The sequence below is a fragment of the Hypanus sabinus genome, chromosome 11, assembly GCF_030144855.1.
Source record: "Hypanus sabinus isolate sHypSab1 chromosome 11, sHypSab1.hap1, whole genome shotgun sequence".
NCBI lineage: Eukaryota > Metazoa > Chordata > Chondrichthyes > Myliobatiformes > Dasyatidae > Hypanus > Hypanus sabinus.
This window is the reverse complement of record NC_082716.1, coordinates 45472486-45496888: the sequence shown is the minus strand read 5'-3', so window position 1 is coordinate 45496888 and position 24403 is coordinate 45472486. Positions and strand designations below refer to the sequence as shown.

The 24403-nt window shown below is 39.7% G+C and overlaps 1 protein-coding gene across 5 annotated transcripts in view; it reads left to right on the top strand.

Annotated features, from left to right (window-relative positions):
- Positions 1 to 24403, top strand: part of elavl4 (ELAV like neuron-specific RNA binding protein 4) — a 72768-nt gene that overhangs the window by 16424 nt on the left and 31941 nt on the right. For all 5 annotated transcript variants that reach the window (XM_059983590.1, XM_059983587.1, XM_059983589.1 and 2 more), the window contains exon 3: positions 19741 to 19844. In XM_059983590.1, coding sequence (XP_059839573.1) covers positions 19741 to 19844 — 104 coding nt within the window. The remainder of the gene's footprint in view (positions 1 to 19740; positions 19845 to 24403) is intronic.

The window sequence follows — 24403 nt, the reverse complement described above, 5'->3', positions numbered from 1 at the left end:
ATTCCATTGCAAAATCATAATGTCCTCAGAATTATATGCCCCTCCACCTTTTTATCAAATCATTGAAGTTGTAAATCTTAAATTTTGTTTCCTTTTCTAGACCATTTATATGAATAGTAAACAGTTCAGAGTCATGAACCCTGGGGTTACACCACAGGTTAGATCTGTTCAGCAATCAAAAGACATTATTATCTTAATAGAAGGAAACTGCAAATGAGTAAGATCAAAGGAAACTAGGTGTTTTAGTGCATGATTTTATTCCAAGCCTTTGCTTTTAATGTGAAAGGTCATTTTCAGTCCACAAATCCTTCAATACTTTGGCCTCTAATTTTATTTATTAGTTATATACTGTACATTTGAAAAGCTTGCTAAATCCACAAGCTCCCCTCTGTTAACTGTTAACATCATCAAAGAATTGAGCAAATTTGTCAAAAATCACTTACCTTGTCTAAAACCATAGATAGATACTTTATTGATCTCAAAGGAATTTACAGTGTCACAGTAGCATTACAAGTGCACAGATATACAAATATTAGAAGAGAACTAAGAAAGAATAAAAATATTAAAAATAAGATGTACAAGATTTACGTTCATATTGATAAGATGGTAGTGGAGGAATTACTGTAATATTATACAGTAATGGGTGCACATTCACACCATCCAGATAAGAAGTGATGGTAGTGTTGCACAGGGGGTCCGCAACAGCAGAGTGTGGCAAACAAAGGTTAATAACAGTCTAACAGGACGGGGTCATCACTTCCCCGGCTATAGGTTGACTCATTATAGAGCCTAATGGCCGAGGGTAAGAATGACCTCATATAGGGCTCTTTGGAACAGCACAGTTGGTTTAGTCTGTTACTAAAAGTGCTCCTCTGTTCAGCCAAGGTGGCATGCAGAGGGTGAGAAACATTGTCCAGATTGCCAGGATTTTCCAGAGTGTCCTTTGTTCGACCACAGCCTCCAGTATGTCCAGTTTGACCCCTATAATGGAGCCAGCCTTTCTAATCAGTTTATTGAGCCTGTTGGCATCACCTGTATTGATGCTATTACCCAGCACACCACTGCATAGAGCATTGTACTGGCAACAACAGACTGGTAGAACGTGTGAAAGAGAGCCCTGCATGCAAAGGGCCTCAGTCTCCTCAGGAAGTAGAGGCGACTCTGCCTCTTCTTGTACACAGCCTCTGTTGGTGCTTCACACAAGCCTGTCATCCAGGTTCACCCCCAGGTACTTGTAGGTCTTCACCACATCCACGTCCTCACCATCAATAGTAACAGGGACCAGTGCAGGCTTGGTCTTCCTAAAGTCCATCAACATTTCCTTTGTCTTACTGTTGTTGAGCTGCAGGTGATTCAGTTTGTACCATTCGATAAAGTCCTCCACCAGGGCCCTGTATTCATCCTCCTGTCCTCCCGTTATATACCCAACTGTTACTGAGTCACAAGGGAATTTCTCCATATGAAATGACTCCATATCTGAGGTATGGGTAAAATCTGAGGTACACAGAGTAAGCAGGAAGAGAGACAATATGGTGCCCAGTGGCTGCGTATAGCCCTGGCTTGCACACAGCTCTGAAGCTACACAGACTGTGGTATGCTAGTCAGGTGGTCCATTATCCAGGATACACTGGAAGTGCCAACCTGTATTGAACAGAACTTTTCCCCAGCAGAGAGGGTTGTATCATATTAAAGGCACCAGAAAAATTTAAAAAAACACAACTCTATCAGTGCTTCCCTGCCTATACAAATGTGAGTAGGCTCTGGTCAGCAGGTAGATGATACCATCTTTGACTCCAGTGTGCTCTTGGTAGGTAAACTGCAGAGGTCAAAGATGAGCCAGGATTAGCCTCTGAAGGGTCTTCATGATGTGTGAGGTCAGGGCCACTGGATGATAGTCATTCAAGACTTTTGGCTGGCCCTTCTTGAATACTGCGACCACGTGATATTTCCCACACGGGACCCCTTCCAGGCTGAGACTTGAATTGAAAGTGTGCAGGAGAACTCCACACAACTACTCAGCATGCTGCTTCTGGCTTCTTGCAGTTCAGACTATCCAGTCCCAATGCTTTGCCATGTTTGAGTTTCCCCCGAGCCCTTCTCACCTGCTCAATTATGAAGATGAGTCCACAAAGTCTGGGGAGTTGGTGGCAGATGGGATCTCCGGGAGGTGAAGATCAGGACAATAGCAGTTCATATGTTGAGGTGTGGATGGTAGGTGCAGGGGAAGGAAGGGGTGTAGACAGTGATAGCCTGAGTTGTTCGTCCACACATTGAACTGCAGGAAGGAGGAGCGGAGGTGTTGGTGCTGAGGGAGCATTAGGTGTCTCAGGAAGGCAGTTTTCAAACATTGAGAAATTGGTTTAACTGATTAGCCCATTCACGCTGCATTCCAAGGCTCTACAGCCAGGCAATTGAAACCAGTGATGTTCGTCATGCCTCTCCACACCTCCCGTGTGTTACCCTGCTCAAGCTTGTTCTCTAGCTTTCTCCTGTATTCCTCCTTGTTGTCAACTTTTGATTACACCCAACTTTCCTGAATGACAAGTTATTTTCTCTTTGATTATTAACTAAAATCTTTCGAGCAATCAGTGCTATATTAACTGCCCTGTAGTCACCCCATCTATCTTCATTTTTGAACAAGGAGTCATTTTGGCTATTTTCCACATTGGGTGGTTAACGTGTGAGAGCAATCGGGAACATATAAAGGTCAATGAATTATTTTAGTGTTGGGTGAATGATGGGAGTTCACTGCATTGAGGAGTGGATGACAGTAATTTTGCATTTGGAGAAAAAGATGAAGAGCATTACTAAATATGACCATTCATTATTTATATATACCTGTATAAGTGCACCAGATCCAGAGTTAGACTCTGTCATTGGTTTGCGTTGCACAGTCCTCTCATTGACACTTAACAATAAGCCTAAAGGTCCCTTCATAAACACACCAATTCTCAAAACCTTGCAAAAACGACAGCTTTCTTCCTTTACACTTCGTTGACCTTTGCCTGAAGTATTAACTTGGAAAAACCAGGCTTGCAGTGTTGCCGTGTACATGGCTGTCTGATCTGTGACGTCATGCCCAACGTTTGGTGTCACAAATTACCTTGTTCAAAACAAAAACACAGCCTTAGAGGGATGGTTATTGCTGGTTAGTTCCATTTTTTTGTTGGCTAATCCTAAATTGAGGAATGGTTATCAAAGCTAAAACCAGTAACAACTGATCATGCCAGATTACTGTGCTCTCTGAAGTCACCTTAAGGCCCATTCATTTTAAGGGCAGTCATTCCACACTTGAGTGAAAAGGAAAGCACAGATAGCAATACAGACTTAATTACTAAGGTATAGTTGTAAATGTTATTTATTTTACTGTATAGCATTTAATTAGATTAATGTATTCAATTTTGTTTTACATTTTCTTTTAATAGTCTTTCAATCAACTTTGATAGATTTTAATCTGAAACATTCATGAACAGTGACTGTCACTTTATTTAGTGCAAGCTGTCAAAGCAATCAGGGTGGCCGAGAATATTAATATATTAGGGCATTTCACAGTAAAGGAGATAGTATTGTGTCTCTTAAACAACATTAAAGTGGATAAGTCTCCAGGGCCTGATGAGATGTACTGTAGATTGTTGAGAGACACAAGTGGAGAGATTGCCGGGGCCTTGGCCAGTATTTTGGTGACACAAGCACAGTCCCGGCAGACTAGCGAAGAGCTAATGTTCCATTATTCAAGAAGAGATCCAGAGATAATCCTGGAAATTTTAGATAGGTGAGTCTCATGTCAGTGGTAGGCAAGTTATTGGAGTGAATTCTTAGAGACATGATTTTTGAGCATTCAGAAAACCATGGCCTAATTAGGGAGAACCAGCATGTGGCACTGTGCAGGGCAAGTCATGTTTACTAACTTGATAAAGAGTTTTTTGATGAGTTTACAAGGTGATTGATAAAGGCAGAGCTATAGATGATGTCTACTTGGATTTTAGTAAGGTGTTTGACGAGGTCCCTCAAGGGAGACCATAAGACATAGGAGCAGAATTAGGCCTTTTGACCTATTGAGTCTGCTCTGTCATTCAATCATGGCTGATTCTGTTTTTTCCCTCCTCAGCCCCACTCCACAGCCTTATAGACCATAAGATATAGGAGCAGAAGTAGGCCATTCAGCCCACCGAGTTTGCTCCTCCATTCAATCATGGGCTGATCCAATTCTTCCAATCATCCCCACTCCCCTGCTTTCACTCCATACCCTTTGATGCCCTGGCTAATCAAGAATCTATCTATCTCTGCCTTAAATATACCCAATGACTTGGCCTCCACAGCCACTCATGGCAACAAATTCTACAGATTTACCATCCTCTGACTAAAGTAATTTCTCCATTCTAAAAGGACGTCCTTCAATCCTGAAGTCATGCCCACTTGTCCTAGAAGCCCTTACCATGGGAAATAACTTTGCCATATCTAATCTGTTCAGGCCTTTTAACATTTGAAATGTTTCTTTGAGATCCCCCCTCATTCTTCTGAACTCCAGGGAATACAGCCCAAGAGTTGCCAGACGTTCCTCATACAGCAACCCTTTCATTCCTGGAATCATTCTTGTGAATCTTTTCTGAACCTTCTCCAAAGTCAATAACCCTTCTCCCCATAACATTTGATGCCATGGCAAATCAAGGATATATCAATCTCCACCTTAAATGCACATAATGACCTGTCTTCCACAACTGCCTGTGGTAACAAATTCCACAAATTCCCCACCCTCTGGCTAAAGAAATTTTTCCACATCTCCAAGGCTCATCTAGAAGATCAAGATGCACGAAATCCATGGTAAGTTGTCTGCTTGGGTTCAGAACTGGCTTGTCCACAGAGGTAATGGTCGAAGGGACTTAATCTATCTGAGGGTCTGGCAGGCATTTAAGGTTCAGGGCAAGATTTTTACTCAGAGTGGTGGGTGCCTGGAATGCGCTGCCTGGGTAGGTAGTAGATGTAGATGTGTTAGGGACGATTTGGTTGAGCACAGCATTATGGGCCAAAGGGTATTGTTCTATGTTCTGTGTACTAATCTTTAGATTGGTAATGGAGAAAGACAAAAAAGTCTAAAGTAGGATGACGAGCAAAAAATGATAGATACTCGACAGTTGTGCAGAAAATACTCTGCAAGTCAGACAGCACCTGTGTAGAGAACAACAGGGGCGATGTGTATTCATTACAGTGCTTTGATGAAGAGGCAATAACCAGAAATGTTGACTCTATATCTCTCCATGGGCGCTGCCTACCTTGTGCAATTGCAGCACTTTTTATTTTTGTATGAAGTAAAACACCTTAATTAGGAGAGGGCTAAAAATCGATGAGATGAAGGATGTTCTGACCAAGGCGAATTGAAACCAAAGACTGGCAATCATCTAAATAATTGAGACTGAGTATAGTACACCGAGACCGGAGGCAATAAGGCAAATATGCTGCACAAATGAGAATAAGATTATTTTTATTTCAAAGCTAAACTTTATTCATCATAAAATACAAAAGAAAAACTGCAGAACTCTTTGCATTCTCAGTGCCATTTGGTCAATACATTCAGTAGTGTTAACATTTGTTTTTGAACATGGCATCATTGCTATGCATGTGTGCCCTAGGAGCAATACACGGTTTTATTGTTTAAGGGGCTGCACCATCAGACTCAGCCCCTCCCTGTAGCAGAACATCCCTGCTAAGTGCCCCTTCCCCACAGAGCTCTGTTAGAATTTGCATTGGTTGCACCAAGCTGCAGTGCATCCCTCAGCACATACTTCTACAGCCTGTAGAGTGCCAGTTTACAGCATTCCCTAACAGACGACTCCCAATGCCAAAATACAAAGAGGAGAATGGCAGTTTACTAAAAGGGGAACTTGGATCTTACAAAGAATTGTAAATAGTAAGAAAAGAGACGGGTCTGATTAGTGACTAGTCTTTGTATACTGGTGGAAAACAAGGCTGCAGCAATTAATATAAAGGATGATGTCAAAAACTCAGCAGAAATTAAGGTTGTAGATTCATAGGATTGATGAAAATTTATTATTAAGAGTTATTAGAAAGATTAGTGGTGTTTAAAATGAGTAAGTCACTTGGTCAGATTGATTATATCCCAAGGTATTGGTAGAGTGGGGGTAGAGATTGCCAGAGGGCAGCCTCTCCTCTAAAGATACCCGAGGCTGTCAATAGGAATGGAAAGTGACAAATAGGCATGCTTTATCAAAAATGAGTACCAAATCAATACTAACAACTACAGATCAGTCATTTTAACTCTGGTGATGATTAGAAACATAGAAAACCTACAGCACAATACAGGCCCTTTGGCCCGCAAAGCTGTGTCGGACATGTACTTACTATAGAAATTACCTAGGGTATCCAGGAGTCTATTAAAAGACCCTATTGTATCCACCTCCACCACCGTCACCAACAGTCTATTCCATGCACTCAGCACTCGCTGTGTGTTTAAAAAAAGAACACTTACCCCTGACCCCTGACATCTCCTCTGTACCTACTTCCAGGCACCATAAAACTGTGCCTTCTTGTGCTAGCCATTTCAGCCTTGGGGAAAAAACCTCTGACAATGCACACAATCAATGCCTCTCATTAACTTATACACCTCTATCAGGTCACCTCTCATCCTCCACCACTCCAGGGAGAAAAGGCTGAGTTCACTAAGCCTATTTTCATAAGGCATGCTCCCCAGTCCACGCAACATCCTTGTAAATCTCCACTGCACACTTTCTATAGTTTCCACATCCTTCCTGTAGTGAGACCACCAGAACTAAACACAGTACTCCCCAAGTGGGGTCTGACCAAGGTCCTATACAGCTGCAACTTGGCCCTTGAACTCATTCACACAGTTGATGAAGGCCAATACACCGTATGCCCTCATAACCACACAGTCAACCTGTGTTGCAGCTAAGAGTGTACTGTGAACTCAAACCCCAAGATCCCGCTAATCCTCCACACTGCCAAGAGTCTTACCATTAATATTATATTCTGCCATCATATTTGACCTACCAAAATGAACACCTCACACTTATCTGGGTTGAACTCCATCTGCCACTTCTCAACCCAGTTTTGCATCCTGTTGATGTACTGCTGTAACCTCTGACAGCCCTCCACAATATCCACAACACCCCCAATCTTCGTGTCATCAGCAAATTTACTAACCTATCCTTCCACTTCCTCATCCAGGTCATTTATAAAAATCACAAAGAGAAGGGGTCCCAGAACAGATCCCTGAGGCACACCACTGGTCGCCAACCTCCATACAAAATATGACCTGTTCTCAACCACTCTTTGCCTTCTGTGGGAAAGCCAATTCTGGATCCACATAATGTCCCCTTGGATCCCATGCCACCTTACTTTCTCAATAAGCCTTGTATGGACTACCTTATTAAATGCCTTGCTGAAATCCATAGACACTACATCTACTGCTCTACCTTCATCAACATGTTCAGTCATATCCTCAAAAAATTCAATCAGGCTTGTAAGGCATGACCTGCCTTTGACAAAGCCATTGCTGACTATTCCTAATCATATTATACCTCTCCAAATGTTCATAAATCCTGCCGCTCAGGATTTTCCATCAACTTACCAACCACTGAAGTAAGACCCACTGGTCTGTAATTTCCTGGGCTATCTCTACTCCCTTTTTTGAATAAGGAAGCAACATCTGCAACCCTCCAATACTCTGGAAGCTCTCCCATTGATGATGATGTAAAGATAATTGCCAGAGGCTCAGCGACCTCCTCTCTCACCTCTCACAGTAGCCTGGGGTACATCTCATTTGGTCCCAGAGACCTTTACAACTTGATGCTTTCCAAAAGCTCCAGCACATCCTCTTTCATAATGACTAAATGCTTAAGCTTTTCATTTTGCTGTGCCATCGCTACAATCACCAAGGTCCTTTTCTTTAGCGAATACTGAAGTAAAGTGTTCATTAATTACCTCTGCTATCTCCTCTGGTTCCATAGACACTTCTCCACTGTCACACTTGATTGGTCCTATTCTCTCACACCTTATCCTCCTGCTCTTCACATACTTGTAGAATGCATTGGGGTTTTCTTTAATCCTGTCTGCCAAGACCTTCACGTGGCCCCTTCTGGCTCTCCTAATTTAATTCTTAAGCTCCTTCCTGCTAGCTTTATAATCTTCTAGATGTCTATCATTACCTGGTTTTTTGAACCTTTCATAAGCTTTTCTTCTTGACTAGATTTTCAACAGCCTTTGTACACCACGGTTCCTGTACCCTACCATCCCTTCCCTGTCTCATTGAAACGTACCTATGCAAAATGCCATGCAAATATTCCCTGAACATTTGCCACATTTCTGCCATACATTTTCCCGAGAACATCTGTTCCCAATTTATGCTTCCAAGTTCCTGCCTGATAGCTTATTTCCCTTACTCCAATTAAACACTTTCCTAACTTGTCTGTTACCGTCCCTCTCCAATGCTATGGTAAAAGGAGATAGAATTGTGATCACTATCTCCAAAATGCTCTCCCACTGAGAGATCTGACACCTGACCACGTTCATTTCCCAATACCAGATCAAGTACAGTCTCTCCTCTTGTAGGCTTATCTATATATTGTGTCAGGAAACCTTCCTGAACACACCTAATAAACTCCACCCCATCTAAACCCCTTGCTGTAGGGAGATGCCAATCAATATTGGGGAAATTTAAATTTCCCACCATGACAACCCTGTTTTTATTACACCTCTCCAAAATCTGTCTCCTTATTTGCTCCTCATTATCCCTGTTATTATTGGGCGGTCTGTAAAAAACACCCAGTCGAGTTATTGACCTCTTCCTGTTCCTAACTTCCACCCACAGAGACTCAGTAGACAATCCTCCATGACTTGCTCCTTTTCTACAGCCGTGACACTATCTCTGATCAGCATTGCCATGCCCCAACTCTTTTGCCTCCCTTTCTGTCCTTTCTGAAACACTTAAAGCCTGGCAATTGAAATAGCGATTCTTGCCCCTGCACCATCAAGTCTCTGTAATGGCCACAACATCATAGCTCCAAGTACTGATCCATGCCCTAAGCTCATCTGCTTTGTTCATGATTAGGAGAAAAAATATTAGGTATCTGAAGGTATTTGAGTTAGTAAAGGAGAACCATTTTGAATTTTTAAAACAAATTCTGCTTGAATATTTAATGACGAAAAGAAGTCTGATGTAGGGAATGCAGTATATGACATCTAAAACATCAATTTTCAGAGGCACTCCACAAAAAATGGCTGGTTATCAAAAATTAGCATTGTGAAACATAAAAGTCAGTAAAAGGATTAGCTTAAGTACAGAAAACAGAACCACTGTAATATAGACATTACAGTGGGAGGCTGGTGCATGTTGCTTTCTTAGAAAATGGGCAGTATCGCAATTCTCCATAACATAAATCATGTCAAGAAACACTGTACGTTCTGTGTCAATTTAATTACTTTCTTTCACATAAATACTGTGGGAGATTATATTTTGTTCTGTATCTCAAGTTTTTTAGTACTGATTTGCAAATACTTTAAGAGTGAATTTCCTTAACCCGAACAACTATAGCACGAGTTCAGCTGTAATTGTTTATTTTCTTAGAGGTTTATGGAAGATAGTGCTCTCTGTCTTTGTTATGACAACTTATTATAATGAATTAAATATGGATGTTCAGTACTAAAAAAATTAAAAATATTGATTACAACAAATTGTAATTTGTGGAAGGTCAAGATTAAATTCTTATGTGCGGGAAAATATAGGGTCTGCAGAATGGGAACACATGGCAGATGAAATTTACTACAGCAGGGAATATGAAATAATACAATGCAGATCAGTGATATTCAGATCACAGCTTGTGACTCTTCAAAAGCTCTGCTTTCTGTATTTGAATATGAACTTTCTTATACCACAGTATAGTAAATATTGTCTGTTCCATTAAACACTAACACAGACTCACCTATTTCAAAACTTTTAGAGGTTGAGCGCGATAGGCAAAATATATATTGTTAATATGGGAGCCTTTGATGTAACCAAGAACCAGCCATCAAGCTTTTTCCATCCAAATCAAGAGATGCAGCCATTGTCCATTAAAATGCTAATGTCACACAGCAAACTTTAGGATAGTTTGTGGAGGTACCAATGTGGTTGTGTCCTTTGAGTAGATTGAGTGAAGGTTTGATCTCTTTGGATCTACAGATAAATAGAGAATACCTCTAAATGTCACTTATACTGAACTTCTCTCACATCCTCTTAGGCCTAGTAGATATTCTCTATGTAGTTGAATGTTGAGATCTGCTCTAAAGTATGTGATTACTACAATAAACATCCATCAGATCCATGTCAGTTGATAGCCAGTATGATTTCCGGGATGTTGTTTATGAGGGAATGGACAATGATGTCAAGTAGAAATGACAACTTTTGCACTACCATAATTCTATTTAGTGCTCATTTCTGCATGAGAACCAGTTGGGCGCTAATATGAAAAGCAGCCTATTTAATTCACCAAAAAGGGCAAAATCCCATATTTACGTAGGTGTCTTCGGAAGAGTTTTTAAGAAATTAACTTTTAAACATCTGGTCTAAGTGCCTTTTTTTTCTCTCTCGGTTTATTAGCTATATCTGTAGAAAATTTTGATTTTATTCTTTGATAGTCTAAAGCAGTGGTCCGCAACCACTGGGTCGTGGACCAGTGTTTGGGGACCACTGGTCTAAAGGAAATAATTACACTATAACATTTGGAATTTCCCATCCCTGTAAAGGGGAAGGATGAAGGGCAGGAATGCTTCCAAAGAAGGGAGTGTTGACTTAGAATGGTGAATATTCTCCTTTGCACCATAGCACTTTGATACATCATTAAATACAGTTGAATCTTCCAGGAACCATAGTTCTGAGTATTTTGCAGCTACTGCAAAGTACTGGTTAGATAACTTTGAAAATTTCTTTACGGAATAACTCTTAATAAGCTCTGGCATATCATTTGCTTCCTGCTATTTCAGGTCATTGTTTGCAATTCTAAGTTAATTCGGTGAAGACCAGCTTGAACTTGAGTTACTCAGAACAAATTTTGCGAAGTTTAACTCCCAGTCTGTGCTAACTTATTTCATTGAAGATTAGAAGGAGACTTCTGTAACTGGCTTCAGATTTTCTAATAATTTAAGTTCATAATTGATATTCAATATTCCTTTCTTCAAAGTATAAAATAAAATAACATCAGTTTGTGCCTAGGTTGCCAAACAAGGTGAGCGACTGCTAAGGGAAATGTTTCCCTCAAGGAAACATCAATCTGTGACACTGTTTCTTGATTTAAGAAATATTTCCAGTTCCAGCGCTGCTCAGAAAATAACAATGATTGGTTAATTGAATCAGCATCAAAGATATTACTCTGCTCTTCATTTGAGATTTGTGTTATGTTTTCAGTAAAAGGACTGTCTCGGAATTTATAGAGCTATGATAGTTATTGGGCCTGTTCTCTTGAATTGTAGCTTCATTAAGGCATAGAAAGGGGCCATTTTGCTAATACGATGCTTACTGGCTCAGAAGAGCAAGAGCAGCTGTCAGCCATACTATTAAACATGTAAGATGATCTCTGATTATACACAATCTTAATATTTTTCCATTCCTGTGTACTGACTCATTCATCCCAAAGCAACATTGCCAGAGCTTCCGTGTCATGGTTATTAATTAGTAGTTGCGAACTCCTCATTTAAACTCAACGACAAATAGGAATGTAGAATAGAAATTGGCCTCTTAGCACAAACGATCCTTAATAACATATTTACCAGAGCAGTATACACAAAATGCTGGAGGAACTCAGCAGGTCAGGCACGGTCTATGGAAATGAATAAACAGATGACATTTTGGGCCGAGACCCTTCATCACAACAAGAATGATGCCAGAATAAGAAGATAGAGGGAGGGAAAGAAGGTGATAGATAAAGCCAGGTAGGTGAGGAGGGTGCGGGATGAAGTGAAAAGCTGGGAGTTGATAGCTAGCAAAGGTAAAGGGCTGGAGAAGAAGGAATCTGGTAGGAGAGGAGAGTGGCCCCGGAACAAAGAGAAGGAGGCGAAGCCAGGGTGAGAAGAGGTAAGAAGGGGGTTAGAGTGAAGAATTTGACTGATCTGCTGAGTTCCTTCACCAGTTTATGTGTATTACTCTGGATTTCCAGCATCTGCAGAACCTCTTGTGTTTGTAATGCATTTCCCATGGGTGTTTCTTATTGCACTACAGTAACAAATGCCTGTTACTGGAACAATTATAAAAAGGACTGACTGCTGAAAGTATTCAGTACCTGCTTGGGGTCAGATTGTTTACCCAAGATCTGAAGGGAAGTCTGTATTGTTACATTTCAGAAGATATTTAAGAATTCCTCAGATCCAAAGAGTTATTCGTCACCACATCTTTACCACATCTACAAACTTCGAATGCATCATCCTGAATTGTTAACCAACTATTAGTTTATACTAACAAGAGTGGATCATTGGCATCTCTTATCAGTATCTTTACAACACATGACACTGGAAACACTTCTGAAGATCAACTATATGAAGAACAATAATCCAAACTCAAGGCATTTGCTGACCACTAACCACATAAACTGAACCCTTGTATGATTGTGTTGTCTGTTTTCAGTGCAGTGTATTTGAGTTCTCCATTTTGTATAAGATTTTAAGATCTGTGTAGAAGCACTGAAGACTTCACAAGCAAAGATTTAAATAAAGCTCAGGGTTGTATATGCTAACAAAATTACTTTGAACTTTAAAAGTGAATCAGATTTCTGACAACAGATTTACTTGTGTTCTTAGAAAGCTGCTGGAGGAGCTTCTGTGTTGCCATAACCAATGCAGCTATGGACCAAGAGCTGGGAAGCAGGATTAACCTAAAAAGTCCATTTATGGCTGCCAAGAGTATGATGGGCTAAGTGTGTGCTTGGTCTTTAGTGCTCATCTTAACAAGATGAAACTGTTTTAATATTTCTATAATAAGAAGAGGCAAAACCCAATCCAATTTAAAGACTGAGAGGACTCAAGCAGGCCTCTAAAATTAGTTATGTGAAGAATTGATGGATGCACCAGAGAACGCTTAGCTATAAAGAAATGTGCAAAGTGAGCAATATGTGATCAATTACTGAATTGGTAGAGTAGCAATTATATTGAAGATTGATGAGATTATCCATGGAAACAGGATAAACTGGTAAATCGGTTTATATTTATCGCATGTACTGGAGGTACAGTGAAAATCTTTGCTTTGCATGCCACTTCTACAGATCACTTCACTAAGCAGCTTAAGGAAAGTAGGTTACAGGGAGGCACTCCATTGATCAGGGTTGATCATGGATGTTCTTTATAGCTGTCTTATGTTTTATACCGCAAACCAGGGTGGTACGATATGGAGAACAGTCTGTTTCTTATGCAGCAGGCTCCCACTCTTCATGCAGCTGATAAATCTAAAGGAACGACAGAGAACATACAGTTTGGCACTAACACGTCACAAGAGTTCCAGTCATCATTGAACTCAACGTTGGACTGCCATAGGGACTCTAGCTCCAGATTTTTCCTCGGACTTTACTCCAGGTCCTTCCCCATGAATGGTATAGCCACAAGACAGTGGAAGATTGAGATCAGAATTTTTCTTCTAGGTAAACTGCCAACCATGGCTAGTGAGCCCCATCTGCCTGGAGTGACTGGTTTTAAGGCGACAATGACCCATCTTTGCCCTTTCTTCTGTCAGTAGAAACGGTTCCACAGCTCAGCCACATGTGAAGATTGGGAGCATTTAATAGGGAGTGGGAGCCTATCCACCCCCTTTCCCCCCCCCCCCCCACCACCGGCTAAGACAACCTTAAGGAACAAAAGTAGTATCGGAAAAACAACGCGAGAATGCAGAATAAAGTGCTGCAGTTGCAGAGAAAATGCAGAGCAGGTAGACAGTAATATGCAAGGCCAGGACAAGGTAGAGTGTGAGTCAGGAGTCCATCGTATCGTACATAAGGTCCGCCCAGTAGTCTTATACCAATGGGATAAAACCTGTCCTTGAACATGGTACTACATACTTTCAGGCTTTTGTATCTTCTGTGTGATGGGAAGGTGGTGAAGCAATGATGTTCAGGGTGGGATGAGTCTTTGATTATGTTGACTGCTTTACCAAGGCAGCAAGAAGTGTAGACAGGTAACACAATTAACTGACAAGATAGAAGTCACCTAAAAATGTTAAAAGTCAGGTAAACTTTTTAGAGTTTACTGACACAAGATACAGAAGCAGGAGAAGGTCATTCAGCCCATTCTGCCTGCTTTACCAAATGTTAAGATTGGGGCTGATCTTTTATCCTGATGTCATTTTGCTGCACTAATACTCTATTCCTTCATCAAAGTCCAATCTGCTTTATCTCTCCTTGTATGAAACACCTGCTAACCTAGGTATCAATTTGTTGAAGCCTCATTGGACTCCCTCAATCACAAATAGATTCTTCCTTGAGTAAATAGATTCAATGTTCCAAGTGTAGTCACACCAGAGCCCTATATAATTGGAACAAGTCCCAACTCTTGCACTCAAATCCTTGTGTTTAAAAAAAAATACAACATGCTATTAACTTCCCTAGTTACCACCAATATTATTCTTGATGAGGTCAGTACTCAGTTTTATTTCCATCTGTATTGTGAGAAAGGTTTGCTCTGGATTCAAAACTTTGACTTCTTATTCATTTCCATACATGCTACCTGACCTGCTGAGTTCCTCCAGCATTTTGTATGTGTTACTTTATACATGCTATCTAGGTCAGCACAGTCATCCTGCTGCTTTCTTATAGCACAAACTTTAGCATAAAACGTTAGTGTGAATTATGTCTGAAAATTTTGTTGTGAATCAACCTAGAATTCAATTGCCAAGCACTTTATATACTCAATTAAAATATACAGTCAGACATTGAATGCAGTCAGCTTTAGCTCAAGTGGTAGTGAATTGTACTGCAGATGCAAGTGACACACCTGCACATGGATGACAGATGTTTAACATCACTGCAGCTGTCGTGCCTCAGATACAAAATCAGGAAACAGTGCAGGCATGCCCAAGGAAGCATGCCCTAAACAGAAGGAAAGATGCTATTCAATCGCCCCTTAAAAGTATAAACCTTCTCTGCTCCATTGTTCAACTGTCCACTTACGAAAACAACAATGAATTCAGGCCTGATGCCACACTGTGCCAGCTTCCTCAGCATTTTTTCTTTGGGCTCCTTCTGGCAGGGCTATTTCTCCCTCCCAACTCTATCTCAACAATGTCAAGTAAGGTGAGGTGGTTCTAGTACCCTTCAGAACGGGTGAGCCCATTATATCTAGCAATAGTTTCAGTTGAAATTTGGAATTTAAGAGCTCCGGCGATGGTGGGATGTCATACTCTTTAATCGTGTGGATGAGTTTGGGTTTTATGTGTGAATTTGAAAGTCAGATGTTATTAGTTTATAGCCATGGCAAAAGTCCCAAAGCATTTGTTGTATACTGCACAGTATGATTTTAGCATACTTTCATTACAATAATATGTAGCTTGATGATTCTATATTGCATATTTTTGAAATGTAGCTAAATGGAAAATAAAAATGTTGCATTAACCTTAGAAGAAGTTCACCATTTTTGTCTATTTTGTTGGTAAGTACTAGAGTTAAATACTGATCAAAGCATTTAATTTTTGAAGATAATCCTTGTTCATTGTTTTAATCATTTCATTCTCAAGGGTTAATAAAATTGATTTGAATATTTATCAGTTTTTGTTTCTCCTAAAATCATTAGATGTAAGATTATTCTATTTAATAACAACTTAAAATATTGATTGTCATTACTCATTTGTGATACTAGAACTGGGGATAATGCCTCAAGATTCGGGGGAATAGATTTAGGAACGGAATGAGGAGAACCTGTTTTTCCCAGAGAGAAGTAAATCTTCCCGGGGATTCTCTGCCCAGGGAAACAGTAGGTGCTACCTCATCAAATATATATTTAAGACACAGCTAGAAATATTTTTGCATAGCAGATGAATTAAAGGTTACAGGGAAAAGGCAGGTAGATAGAGCCGAGTCCATGATCATATTGATTGACAGTAGGCTTGGCGAGCTGGATGGTCTACTCCTGCTCCTATTTCTTTTCCTATCCTTCTCTGTAAAATGTGAAAATAAGAAGCGCATGTTATTACACCCTATTATTTCCTTTAAACGCTTACCTGCACCAATTTAATGTGTTTTAATCTTGAACAGTTTTGCTACATAATACGTACAGCATATAAATTTACCATGCTATATGAAACTATGAAATAACTCTTGTAAAATGCTTACTTTAAAGCATGGACCTGTGCTCAAAGTTTCCAATTTTAATGGTTTGTTTATTTCTTAGTGGTATTGAATTGTATGCCCTTTTTTTCTACGTGGGTTTTGTATATTGCCCTATCACTAGACATATGTTCACCATAATGGAAATGCATGTACATTTATAAGTTCACTATTAGTTAAATTTTCATTCTGGTGATAGAACCTTGAAGTGGAAAATTTACATAGCATTACATAGCTGCAGTACTTCCTGTAGCTTTTAAATACACACTGCAACCACCGGACGTTAGTGGACGTGAAATCATACAGCAAACAGAGATCATGTAGTCTAATATGGCTATGTTAACAATTTAAGAGCTACCCAATTATCCCCACTAATGACTTTTTTTACATTTTACCACTGTACATGGAGTTTTTTTTTTGACAACTTGAATCTGCCTTTGCAACATACAAGGAGAAAATGTCACATTATGCATAAAAAAAGCTTCAAAATCTCCCGCACTATTTTAAGAATGCACTGCATGTATAAAGCAAAGATGATGAATAAATGTTTCAATATAAGCATGTATTTAATGTTTTAAGCTCAATAGAGACCCAGTCTGTTTAACATGTGTTCATATGATACATCTACCATCCCAGAAAGCTATCAGGTGAATCTTCACTGCACCATCAATTGCAAGATTGCCCTTCTTTAGGTAGGGAGACTAGAATACTTCACAATATCCCATACATAGTTTGAGTCATAGCCCTATAAAGCTGGAATAATTATCTCATCTGCTCACATACTCTTGTAGTAAAGGCCAACATAATATTTGTCTTCCTAATTGCATGCTATATCAGCATGTTCGCTTCTGACAAGACAGAAGTAAAATTAGGTTTTAATATCTGTACATGTTTTGGAAATTATTCACAAAGAATTTCTCTAACATATTAATAGTGTTGAAAAGCTCAATATTAGGTAACGTCTGAACCTTCATTCTTTAAAAACTTACAGACAGTTGTTACGAGTAAATCTGCTCTGTTTTACTTCCTGTTTCTGTCTCCATGCATTTCATTGGTACTGACTACAGATGATACAAAAAGAGCTGGTAGGTTTGGAAAATGTATTTCAAAACTGTTTTTGGAATTCTAAATACTACATAATTATTCAATTACTGTCTATTCACTATAACCATAATATGTTTGACATAACATTTCACTATAAATAACTAAAATTGATTTGTTGAAAAATCTTGCAACAATTTTTGTTAGTACTGAATTAATAAATCCAGTATTACAATTATAAATGGCAACTAGGATTTGGCTATTTTCTTTGCATGAGTCCTTTACCATGCATAGTGTCATAATTCATCAGTCATCTGATAAGACATGAAACAATCTTAATAATTTAGTGTGCATAAAATATTGAATTCGGAGCAAAACTTATAGATGGCTTGTACCTATAGTAATCCAGTGGTATTTTAGAATAGAAACATAGAAAACCTACAGCACAGTGCAGGCCCTTGGGCCCACAAAGCTGTGCCGAACATGTCCTTACCTTAGAAATTACCTAGGGTTACCCATAGCCCTCTATTTTTCTAAGCTCCATATACCTATCCAGGACCCTCTTAAAAGACCCTATTGTATCCGCCTCTACCACTGTCACTGACAGCCCATTCCACGCACTCACCACTCTCTGCATTTTAAAAAAAAATTACCCCTGACACCTCCTCTGTACCTACTTCCAAACACCTAAAAACAGTGCCCTCTTGTGCTAGCTACTTCAGCTCTGGGGAAAAGCCTCTAGCTATCCATAAGATCAATGCTTCTCGTCATCTTATATACCTCTATCAGGTCACCTCTCATCCTCCATCACTCCAAAGCGAAAAGGCCGAGTTCACTCAACCTATTCTCATAAGGCATGCTCCCCAGTCCAGGCAGCATCCTTGTAAATCTCCTCTGCACCCTTTCTATGGTTTCCACATCCTTCCTGTAGTGAGGCAACCAGAACTGAGCACGGTACTTCAAGTGGGTTCTGACCAGGGTCCTATATAGCTGCAAACTTTTATATCAAACGTCACTCAAAATATGGCACTTTATATATAGGATGCTAAATAACAAATTAGAAATTAGTTCCAGTTTACAGCTATCCAAAATGCTTCTTCAATATTTAATTTATGATTTCTCAGTACTTGGGTTTTTTAAGCATGATACAAAAGCTTTTTCATATATGTTAAAATCTAAATGTTTGTATTACCACAGGGCTTTGAAAACCTTAAAAACTTGTTAGAAGTTGATTTAGGGTTGATTTAGCCAGAAGTATGTGAATAGAGAGCACAGTTTTGTGCATTGCAGGACGAAACAATATTACTATACAGCTTTATGTTAATAAGCTGAATATGATAACAGGGTCAGTTTAATTTAAGAGAACTTCCAAAAGAACAAAGGAAAAGATTTTTTATGTAATGCATTAAATTCTAATTTCAGAAGACTATTATATATTTACTTGTGCAGGAAGATTGATGGAAAAAGAGCCAGGTAGCATGTCCAAGTCATTAGCTCTGTTATAACATCACAGTCATGATTAGACACTGAGTCTTCTTTGATGCAATATAATTTAATGATTTTACTTGCAGGGTGTTCAGCCACCTATAATGAAATGAAACCATGAGTTTTGAATTGTAGATATCATTGTATTGTCAGTGGGATGCATACCTCAGTGTTCCACTTCTACCCTCTGGCTCTTAAGCCGGTTCAATATCAGTCAGACTTCAAGCTGTGCCAGCTCCTCTGTGCTTTTATTTGAGCTTTGTCTAATACTGCAAGAAGCAAACACACCAATAATATGCATTGTGGTCCTACTCATACCATAGCAATCTTATGTCCATGTACAAAATGATACTGCTCAGGATGTGCAAATAAGAAGTTGAGTAGGCCAGTAAACCCAGCAACTTCAGGATTAGTATCACCCATTTAAATTTTAACAGCCTGTTAAAATCCAATCTGTTAACTTTTCTATTCCTGTTTCTTATGGTACAAACATGATGTATCTGTTCTAAAATTATCAATAAACCAAATTATTATTTGATGATCTAAGGATTTCTATATGTTTTGACTTTTAAAGAGTTTTAGTCTTTAACTTTATCTTAATACTATTGATGTATTGGATATTTTGATACAATTTGAGTTTTGATTCCATGAAATAATATTCATAACTATAAAGCAATTCTTAGGTCCTTTGACTTTTACATTAGTTTTGTCAGTCAGTACAAAGTTGGTCCTGATCTGATCACAGTTAACAGGAGGTTCATAGTTAGGGTTCAGGATGATGGTAGGAAGCACATTATTTTAATGTTTCACTCCTTTCAGAGAGCAAAATTTGTTCTTGATGAATTGCAGTGTTTTAATACTTAATTTTTCAGAAACTAATGCTCGGCCATCTACAATTCCTCTTAAATAGGACAAAGTTTAGGATATGGTTTCGTGAACTATGTCGATCCAAAGGATGCAGAAAAAGCAATTAACACTTTAAATGGACTTAGACTTCAGACCAAAACCATAAAGGTAAGAAGCAAGTTTTCTAACCATTGATTTTTCAAGTACATTTTTGATTAAGCAAAAGAAAAGCATGCCTTGCCTAATATCAAATCACACAGGATGATTTTAACTTGAGGTTGCAAAATGAAATGGTTGGTATTGATTCAGCTCATATTATACACCTCAGTAGAAATAAAAGTTGTAAGTAATGTATAACAGGCAACTGAATTCAATACCACCCACATAATGCTGTCATCTAAGGTCAGAAACTCCTACAGCAAGTGGTGTGCACAGGCAGCTGTTCTTCAGATTTCTTAACCTCAGGCTTTTTTTATTGCCTGATACAATTGATTTGAGCAATGCAGTCTCCAGTCTGTTTTTTAAATTAATATCTGCTTAGTTAAAAAATGCATCTACTTAAAAAATTTTCACTATCTGATCTTTGCTCAGTGATTTTCTTCAGCTTATGGTTAGAAATCCAAACACACTCCCTGAAGTTGTCTCCATCTTGAGATCCATCTGCGACTATCCTCCATTTTCCCAATTAGGCCTGTTTAGTGCCCAAGGAAGGACGGATAGAATTGAACTAGAATATGGCCAGTCTAGTGGGGATTTGAGTTTAGAAATGACAGGTCAATAGTCAAATTGAGGGATCGGAGATTGAGATTTCCATTACTCAGCAGATCAGGCAGTATCTGAAACGAGAGGGAGAACCAGTTAACAATTAAGACCATTCATTAGAACATTATGCTACAAAGAACACAAGAGATTCTCCATATGCTGAAAAAATTGAGCAACATACACACAAAATGCTGGAGGAACTCGTCAACTCAGGCAACATTTATGAAGGGGAGAAACATGACATCAAGACTAGAAATGAAAGGAACAGAAAGTGGAAGTGGGGAGGGCGTGGAAGAATACCTTCAAGCAGGCGGGTGATGAAGTAAGCTGCGAAGGGATAAGTGGAAGAGGTAAAGGGCTGAAGCAGAAGGAATATAATAGGAGAGGTCAGTGGACCATGAAAGAAAGGAAAGGAAGTTGAGAACCAGTAGGAAGTATCATGGAAGAAAGGGAAGGAGGTTGGGAACCAGTGGGAGGTACCATGGAGGAAAGGGAAGGAGGAGAGAACCATCAACTATTCATTCCCCTCCTTAGATACTGCCTGACTTGTTGAGTTCCTCTGGCATTTTGTGTGTGTTGCTCATTATGATAAGATCTTAGCACCATTCGAGAGACCTGGTAGCTCAATGTTCCTGGGTTTTGTTGTTTTAGATGTGATAGAGAGAGGGATAAAGGAGGTGGAGTGGTAGCTCTATGATAGTGGAGAATGTCACAGCAGTGCTCAGAAGATACAAAAAGGGCTCATTCACAGAGGCAATTTAGGGTGGATCTTAAAACAAGTTAGGTGCAATTACACTGATAGGATTATAGTATAGAGGAATAGATCTGTAGACACATTATGGGAAGGTGCAGAAATAACAGGGTTGTCATAGTGGAGAACTTTAATTTCCAGTGGGAATTAATTAAAGACCAGCTGATCAGAATCGGGTTTAATATCACTGGCATATGTTGAGATATTTGTTAACTTTGCAGCAGCAATACAATGCAATACATGATAAATATAGGAAAAAACTGTATTACAATAAGTATATATTTGTATATTAAACAGTTAAGGTAAGTAGTGCAAAAACAAATTTTAAAGTAGTGAGGTGATGTTCATGGGTTTGATGTCCATTTAGAAATCGGATGACAGGGGAAGAAGCAGTTTCTGAATCCCTGAGTATGTTCAACCTTCTATACCTCCTTCCTGATGATAACAATGAGAAGAGGGCATGCCCTGGGTGGTGGGGGTCCTTGATGATGGAAGTTGCTTTTCTGCCGCACCATTCCTTGAAGATTTCTTGCATACCATGGAGGCTAGTACCAATGATGGAGCTGACTGATTTTACAATTCTCTGCAACTTACTTTAATCCTGTGCAATAGCAACCCCCCCCCCCATACCAGACAATGATGCTGCCAGTCAGAATGCTTGATGACCTCAAAGATTCAAAATTCAGCCAGAAAATAAAGGAAGCATACGTAAAGTTACATAGGTAAAATTAGACTTAGTCTTCGCAGGTAAGTTCTCAACCAGGCGACCAGGAAGACCAAAGTGGCCATGAAAATCCCAGGATCAAGGTAAATCCCAAGACAAACAAGGATATAATGATGAAGCTTTATAAAGCATTGGTGAGATCTCACAGAGTGTTGTGAGCAACTTTGACTACTTATCTAAGAAAGAATGTGCTGACATTGGAGAGGGTTCAAAGGACGTTCATGAAACTGATACTGGGATTGAAAGGCTTGTCATACAAGAAGCTTTTGATGGCTCTGGGCTTCTGCTCACCAGAATTCAGAAGAATGAGGAGTGAACTCATTGAAACTTATCGAATGTTGAAAAGCCTCGATAGAGTGGATGTGAAGAAGGTGTTTCCTATGGTGAGGGATCAGAGGACACCGCCTCAGAATAGAGGGTGCCCTTTTAGAAGGGAAATGAGGAGGAATTTCTTTCACCAGAGATGTGCCGCTGTGGGGGTCAAGTCGTTGTGTATGTTTAAGGTGAGATTGACAGATTCCTGACTGGCCAAGGCATGAAGGGATAGGGGAGAAGACAGGAAATTGGGGCTGAGGGAAAAATTGGATAATCCATGATGAAATGGAGGAACAGGCTCCATGGGCCAAATGGCCTAATTCTGCTCCAATGTCTTCTCGTCGTACACCAAGATACAGTAAAAATTCTGATTTGCATGCTATTCATACAGATCAAATCGTTACACAATACATTGTGTTTGATTACTCTGGGCCTGTAGTGACTAGAATTCAGAAGAATGAGGGGTATCCTCATTGAAACCTATCGAATGATGAAAGCCTTTGATAGAGTGGATGTGGAGAGGATATTTTCTATGGTGGGAGGGTCCAAGACCAGAGGGCACAGCTTCAGAATGGGGGGGGGGGGGGTCCTTTTAGAATGGAGATGAGGAGGAATTTCTTTCGCCAGAGAATGGTGAATCTGGAATTCATTGCCATATGCAGCTGTGGAGGTCACGTCATTGGGTGTATTTAAGGTGAGGTTGATAGATTCTTGATTAGTCAGGGCATGAAGGGATATGAGGAGAAGGCAGAAGATTAGGGCTCAGAGAAGAAAATGGACCAGCCATGACGAAATTGGTGAGCAGACTCAGTGGGCCAAATAGCCTAATTCTGCTCCTATACTTTATGGTCTTGTATTAAGAAAATGAGAATAACTAAAGAGCAGGTAGTTCCACTCAAGGATAAAGGAGGGAATTTGTGCTTGGAGTCAGAACAAGTGGCTGAGGTATTAAATAAGTATTTTATTTCAGTATTTACCAAGGAGACTGATTTGGCGGGAATGTTAATGTATTGGGCCAGTTTGAGATTAAGGGGGAAGTAGTGCTGCCTTCTGAAAAGCATTAAGGTGGATAGGTCCCCATGCTCTGTTGGCCTATATTCCCAGAATGTTGAAAGAAGGAAGTAAGATGATTGCTGGGGCTTTGGCATAGATCTTGACTAGCAACAGGTGAGGCCTGGTAAGTAGCAAATGTTATGCCTTTGTTCAAAATAGCAAATAGGGATAATCCACCTTAATGTTAGGAAAACAATTGGAGAGGACAGTGGGGGAGAGGACTCATGTATATTTCGAAAAGCCTGGCCTACTTAGGAACGGTTAGCTTGGCTTTGTGCAAACAGGTTATGCTTTACAAACAAGTTTGATGAGCAAGTGAGAAAGAAATGTTTTGAGGGTAAAGCAGTGGACATTATCTATGTAGTCTTTATGGCATTTGATAACACTCCTCAGATGATAAAGATGCATGGAGTTTAAGGTGAATTCAGAGTTTACATTCAGAACTGACTTACCCAAGAAAGACAAGGAGCCAAGGTTGTTATGCTGCCTGGAGGTCTTCTGCAGAGATTCATGCTGGAACCTCTGTTTGTGATATATAACAATGATTTGGATGAAAATGTAGATGGGTAGGTTATCAAGTTTGTGGATGACACCAAAACTGGTGGAGTTGTGGACAGTGTAAAGGACTACCAAAGAAAACCATGGGATATAGGTCACCTACAGATATGGACATTAAATGGCAGATGGAATTTAATCTAGGCAAATGTGAGGTGTTGCTTTTCAGGAGATCAAATGAAGGAGAATAGTATGCATTTAAAGGTGGACCCCTTTATAACATTGAGGTAGAAAGTTCATAATTTACTGAAAGTGATTGCCCAAGTGAATAAGATGGTAAAGAAGGAGTTCTTTTTATGGAGTTCAACCCAGATATGTATGAGGTGCTTCAATTTGTTAGGTCAAATATGATGGCAGAGTATAGTATTAATGGTAAGACTCTAGACAGTGTGGAAGTTCAAAGGAATCTTGGGGTCTGAGTCCATAGGACCCTCAAAGCTGCTGCGCAGGTTGACTGTGTGGTTAAGAAGGCATACGGTGCATTGGCCTTCATCAACCAAGGGATTGAGTTCAAGAACCTAGAGGTAATGTTACAGCTGTATAAGACCCTGGTCAGACCCCACTTGG